The sequence below is a fragment of the Trichechus manatus genome, unplaced genomic scaffold (genome assembly GCF_000243295.1).
Source record: "Trichechus manatus latirostris isolate Lorelei unplaced genomic scaffold, TriManLat1.0 scaffold00236, whole genome shotgun sequence".
NCBI lineage: Eukaryota > Metazoa > Chordata > Mammalia > Sirenia > Trichechidae > Trichechus > Trichechus manatus.
The window spans coordinates 2,394,114-2,400,724 of NW_004444172.1; the positions used below are offsets into that span (position 1 = coordinate 2,394,114).

The following is a 6,611-nucleotide window of genomic DNA, read 5'->3' on the forward strand; positions in this document are numbered from 1 at the left end:
TTTCTCTACCCATGTCCACCGCGAGTTCCACACACCTCTCTCTTCCGTGTTCCTTCTCACAAAACCTTGTTCTCAGCAAGCTGCCAACCAGTCTCCTGGAGTATTAATAGATCACACTCTCAGGAGTTTGCTCTCCCAAAAGCAGTTGCTTTCTAATCAAGGGCTGTTCAAGATTCACAGGCCAAAGGAATGAATACATAATGGTGAATTCTAAACCCAGGAACAGACTGGGAGATTTGAAGGACAAGCATCTTATCTACTCTTGCCTGCTTCAAGCAAGTTTCAGCCTGAAGGAGGCTGAGCCTCCCTGCCCTCTCCTCCCTATCTGTAGCCCTGGTGTTGGCTGGGAGGATGTTGGACTACTGGGTTTGACTAGAAACAATTCCCTAGTAAGGAGCTAAGTGGAGGTTATAAAAGGGGACTCATTTTTCAGCCATTGCTCTGAAATACCAGTCCCAAGAGGTGCCTATGGAGAGCTTCCCTTTCTGCCTATCCCCTCCCACAGCCAGATTCCACTGTTCTTTCAGAAGCAAAGCATTAGGGATTGGCTCATTGCAGTGTTAACCAGCAAGAGCAGGGACCTGGCTGGGGTCTGACTCCCAGAAAGTCCCCTTCCAAGACGCAGCATTGGTGAAGGTCATTGCAATGCCAGGACCCATTCTCCTGTTGACAGAGGCCTGCCCACATTGAAGGGCCTCATCCATGCCATTTCTTCACCACCCACTTCCCCCCCGGGTTCCCTGGTCCTGTCCTGTTCGCTCAACTCCAGCACCCTTAGAAACAAAGTACATCTGGGCAGACTGTTCTTTCTGTTCTTGAAATTCCAATCCCATCAAATGCCTGTACAGATACACATATGTACACACACGTAGACCTGTACAGACATATGCTCAGACACACACTGACACGTACGTCCCCGTCTTAGTTATTTGGTGCTGCTATAACAGAAATACCACAGGTGGATGGCTTTAACAAACAGAAATTTATTCTCTCACCATTTAGGAGGCTAGAAATCTGAATTCAGGGCATCAGCTCCAGAGGAAGGCTTTCTGTCTCTGTCGGCTCTGGGGGAAGGTTCTTGTCATCAATCTTCTCCTAGTCTAGGAGCTTCTCAGCACAGGGACCCCAGGTCCAAAGGACGCATTCTGCTCCGAGCTCTTCTTGCTTGGTGGTGTGAGGTTCCTTCTCTTCTCTGTTTGATTCTCTCTTTTATATCTCAAAGAGATTGACTCAAGATACAACCTAAGCCTGTAGATTGAGTCTTGCCTCATTAACTGCCTCTAATCCTGTCTCATTAATATCAGAGAGGTTAGGATTTATAACATGTAGGATAATCACATCAGATCACAAAATAGTGGACAAACACACAATACTGGGAATCCTGGCCTAGCCAAGTTGATACACATTTTTGGCGGACACAGTTCAATCCATAACACCCCCACACACTGGTCAAAACACAGAGGTATGAACAGATGCATGTACACACAGGTTCAGGCATGTTGTCAGTTTTCATCAAGTCAATTCCGACTCATGGTGACCCCGTGTGTGCAAAAGTAGAACTGTGCTCCATAGGGTTTTCAGTGCTGAGAACTTTTGGAAGCAGATCACCAGGCCTATCTTCTGAGGCACCTCTGGGTGAGTTTGAACTGCCAACCTTTCGGCTAGTAGTCGAGCACTTAACCGTTTATGCCACCCAGGCACTCCTTAGATTCAGGCATATAAGGGTGCAAAGCTTGACACAGACATACACATTCACAGATGTACACAGACACACAAGCATATCGGTAAATACACAGGGGTCTATAACACACACAAGTACACACTGACTCACCCAGATTTATACACATTTATATATCTCTATACAGATTCACATATACACAAGTATATCCACATGTATACAAAGATTGACTAACATGCACACACCAGACACACATACACACATGTACACATGCACACACAGAACTACTTGGGCATTCTCCCTGGGCCCCATGAAGAGCTATATGGTCAGTAAGTCTTCTCCCCCTTCCACATGGCGTCCCCCAGATGGATCTCACTGCCCCACCCCAATCATGAATCAGCTCCATCAACTCCATTTTGGAAAGTCGCTCCCACCCCCGTACCCGGTACTGAACCCTAACAGAGAAGGGCCAGTTCTATACCCCCCACGAGATGATCTCTTCCACCAGCGTCTGGAGGGGAGGGATGGACTCCCCCGAGCCAGGGCTGAGAGGGGTCTTCGGGGGCCACTGCCTAGTCTACGCGCCCCCTCTAGGCGGCGCTGCAGCTATACAGCTCGGCACCACTGACCCTGCTTTGGCAGCCCGACTCCACCACGGCTCACTCTCCTCAACGCCCAGCCTCTGGAGAGGGGTCCCTCAAAGAACAGTGAAGAAACGTGAGTCAGGGAATGCTGTGAGAGGTACCGATTTATTACCAGGAAAGGGTGGGGGGTGAGTCCACTGCCAAGGGTGAGACAGGGGCAGCCAGGAGCGCGTGAAGAGAGGGGGCTGCGAGGGAGGGTGTCATTGCCACTGGCTTAGAAGGAGCAGACGAAGGGCAGATGCCTTTTGCATGGAGTTCGTTGCCAGCGGCCCCCTAGCAGTAGAGAGCACAGGTTGTCAGCTTCCGACCTGGGTCTGGCCTGTGCCCCGACCCCTTCCCTCCTCAGGCCCCTCATCTGTCCTCTTCGCCCGCCATCGTCGTTATCTGTCACCCATACATTTCCCACATACCCCTACTAGCTAAAGTTTCCACGAGCTGGGTAGTATGCCAAGTGCTTTACATGGATTATCATATTAATCCTCACAATGACTCCACGAGGTAGGTGCTGCCATCATCCCCACTTCGCAGATGAGGAAACTGAGGCTTCGTGGAGGCAAGTAACTTGCCTATATCTCATCCAGCAAGTGGCAGAGCTAGGATGTGAATCACGGCCGTCTCACTCCAGCGGATGGTCTTAGCCACTCTGCTAAACTCCCTCACATCTGGCACCGGTGCTGTTGCCCACATGTACTGTTCAAAGCCAGCGTCGAATCTGTCAGCCGCCCATAATTCCCACGTCTTCCCTTCATCCCCCATACACATCTCAGATCCACATCTTCAGCTCTAATCTGTCACATGAGTCACTCACATTGTCACCCTCGTATCAGAAGAGGGTCCAAGCCTGCCCATGAGGATGGAGAGGCCCGTCCAGCCCTCCACAGGGCTCCCCCCATCACCTGGCTTTGCTTTGAGGACGCTCTCTATTTCAGCCCTCCTCCCAAGCAGGAGTTTCGTTCTCCACTTGGAGGGAGGTATGAGTTTGGAGGAGGTATGTCCAGGCGGCTCAAAGGGATAGTATGTAAGAGTCCTCCTTGCCACTCTTCCCCTCGTCCTGGTGCCCAGTCTCCCTCACCTCTGGTACGTAGGGCCACACAGCGGCCTCTCCCATTCCTAGGCTGCCCTCGGGCCCAGTATGCGAAATTCCAGCGGCTCGCATCAGTCCAGCGAAACCTCCTGCACAAGAACTAGAGAAGTGATAGACTGGGTCAGAGGACAGGTATCAAGGAAGACAGACAGATCTAAGGGCCCCAGGGAGCGCTCACTGCTGTCTCCTTTCATTGCCCATCCATCCAGGAGCCAGATACCCTAGAGTCCCATTCCTGAGGGTTTGTAGGTAATGAAATGGAAGAGCAACCATCATGCCCAGCTATCACACAGAGCAGGCATCTCGAAGTTTACTATGCATACAGATTTACCAGGGATCTTGTTAAAATGCAGATTCTGATTCAGGAGGTCTAGGGTGGGGCCCAAGATTCTGCATTTCTAGCAAGCTACCAAGTGATGCTGATACTGCTGGTCCATGGATCAAACTTTGAGTAGCAAAGAGAAAGAGCCCTTGTTCAGCTACAATCCCAAAGCTACCATGAGAGAAGGTACTCATTTTAGAGATGAGAAAACTGAGGCTCTAGAAAATCATTCGACTAGTAAGTGACCAAGTTGGGCCTGGAACCTATTTCCTGACTCCAGTGGTATGTTAGTAAATGTTTAACAACCAGGTTTGGAGGAAGTTAAGAAGGCAGGGGATGGGGAGCATGGAGTGCTGATTTGTAGTAATTGCCAATTTCCATGGTTGACTCCAAGCTACAAGCATGAAGTCCCTGAACATGGAGTTGGGAAGAGATGCCCACAGTCCCAAGCCAGTACAAACCAGTCTCAGCACATCACTGCCTGCTGCTCTAAGGACACTTCAGCAGCTGGTCTGAGACTTGGCAACAGCAGGTGCTCCCTTAAGGCAATCAGAAAGCACTTCCTGTACCCAGGAGTTGGCCCCTCACTTACCCAGCCCTTGATGATGCCTCCAATCCAAACCCGGTCCTGGTTGATCCTCCTGGTTATAAGGTGGATGCGGTAGTTGGAGCTGTAGTTATGGATGGAGACAAGATTGCCCCGGTAGCACCTCCTGCAGATATTCTGCAGAAAGACAAGGATATTATGGAAAGAGATGGGGTAGAGAATTCACTCCCATTTGTCTCAAGTCCCTGAGTCTCCAGGAGAGAATCTGCTTTCCTTTTCAGGTTAGAAATCAGGGACCTACTGGCTCTCCTCAATCCCACCTCTTGTTCCTTTATCAGTTGTCAGGACTTTCTCAGAAGGAAATAATAATTCTCCTAATAATGATACCTACCATTTATTGAGAGTTTACTATGACCCAGGGACTATTCCAAATGCTTTCCATATATTGTCTCATTTCGTCCTCCTACAACTCTAACAGGTTGGTACTGTATATCCCCATTTTACAAATTAAGGTACTGAAGCTCTAAAAGGTGAAGTGACTTGCCCAGGTAACACAGCCAATGAAAGGCAGAGCCAGAGTTTAACACAAGTATATCCAACACCAAAGCCTATTGTCTGAATCATTGTTTCTCAATGTGTAGTCCCTAGACAAATAATATCATCATCACCTGGGAATTTGTTATAAATGCAAACTCTCAGGCCCCACTCTAGACCTGCTAGATTGGAACTTGTGGGGGCGGGGCTCAGCAAACTGTGTTTTCACAAGACCTCCAGGTGATTCTGATGCATGCTAGACTTTGAAAACACTGATCTAAATGAATAGGCAACCAAAAGTCAATCTACTTTCTTCTCCTCCCCTAGATACTCCGCAGTAACCTCCTTGCCACTTACCTGGGCTGTTCTAAATGTCCTGGGGGTCTGCACCAACAGGTTGTGGCAGCTCTTGCACCCAGGGCTGCCCAGCACTTGAACTGTGTCCTCTTCTCTGGGGCACTGCAAATCCTTGTCTAAGGCAGCTGGGTCCGAGTCCATGGCTTCCTCATCCTCAAGGGCGTCTTCATACCAAAAAGACTCTACCTCCTCTCCCTCTGACTGAATCACCTTCTCAGCCAGGGCCAGCTCTCCCTCCTGCTCCCCTGAACCTTCCAGATCCTGGCTCAGGTCTGCTGCTGTCTCTAGGCTCTTCGGTTCGGGGGCATCATTCCCTGGAACAAGAGTTAACAGGTAACCTGCCACCAAGTCAAGTCCGTGCTTGTTCCAGGACGATGGATGGCTCCTAAGGTCCTGGAGACGCCATATGGAATCAAGACCGGAAGGCTCCCTCGGTGTTGGGTGAGGCGAGATCTCTTGGTTCACACCCACAAACGGATGAGAACCTGGCTTCTGCCTGACACCACAGGTGTGTATTTTGGGGGAAGCATCTGTGAGAAGTCCAGAGAAATTACCTGCCCCTGAACAGAAAGTTCAGGTCACAGTTCTGAGTTCAGGAGCAATTTTACCAGGGATGAACTAGGTCAGCTTCAGAGGGGAGATTGTGGCCCTGGCACAGAAAAAAAAAAAGGTGCAGGAAAGAAAAGAGAAGGATGGATGGGATGAGAAGGGAAGAACTTACTTAGATGAAGAGCAGAAACTGTCCCCAGCAAGAGAAGGGGCAGGATCAGGGGGCGTTTCATAGCTACTGGGTCTTGTGGGAAGGACACAGTTCCACCTTCCTTCCTTGGGGCTTGTCCTTATGTGTCCAGCACAGTTCCTGGTATAGAGTGAAAATGCAACACATGTTTAATTAATTGATTGATTAAAGGACAAACTTGCTCCTCCTCTTCCAATGAACAGACCCTGAGCTGGAGAATCAGGGAAAGGACATGGGGAAGGGGCAGCTCAGGTACAAACATCCCTTTTCCCTGAGAGTTCCATCGCTGCTCCCAGGAAAGCACTCAGCCCAGACCCTGCCCCTGAGGAACAGGTTGCTCAAGGTTAGGGCTCTTTTCTTTCATTCATTGTGGTCCTATGGCGTTTGTGATAAAGGGTCCTCCTTCCTCCCAGACCCCGATTTCTCTTCCCTGGGCAGCCTGGATGTACTCACCTCTCTGAGAGTCTGAGGTCTTCACTCAGTGCCTCTGGCTGCTTGGCACCAGAGACAGCCCTTATACTGTGCTTTTGGGGAAGTGGGAAGAGGTCAGCATGATTGCCCCAGGCTGGAGTGGGGCAGTGGAGCTGATAACAAGGAGTTTGCTCAGTTTCCTCAACCAGCGCCCTGCTCTCTGCTGGGACTGCAGAGACCTGCCTCCTGGGACTTGCTGCCATATGGGACCCATGCCTCCTGGTTTGCTCAAGAA

General features: G+C 50.1%; 1 protein-coding gene across 1 annotated transcript; it reads right to left on the reverse strand.

Annotated features, from left to right (window-relative positions):
• Nucleotides 1-2,435: 2,435 nt before the first annotated feature.
• On the reverse strand, nt 2,436-6,394 carry PRG3 (proteoglycan 3, pro eosinophil major basic protein 2). Its single transcript, XM_004389183.2, has 6 exons — nt 6,359-6,394; nt 5,888-6,025; nt 5,167-5,480; nt 4,321-4,452; nt 3,395-3,506; nt 2,436-2,595 (listed from the first exon to the last, which is right to left on the reverse strand). Exons 2-6 carry the CDS (start codon nt 5,946-5,948, stop codon nt 2,537-2,539), a joined length of 678 nt encoding a protein of 225 aa, XP_004389240.1. The 5' UTR covers nt 5,949-6,025; nt 6,359-6,394; the 3' UTR covers nt 2,436-2,536.
• Between the last annotated feature and the right edge of the window lie 217 nt (nt 6,395-6,611).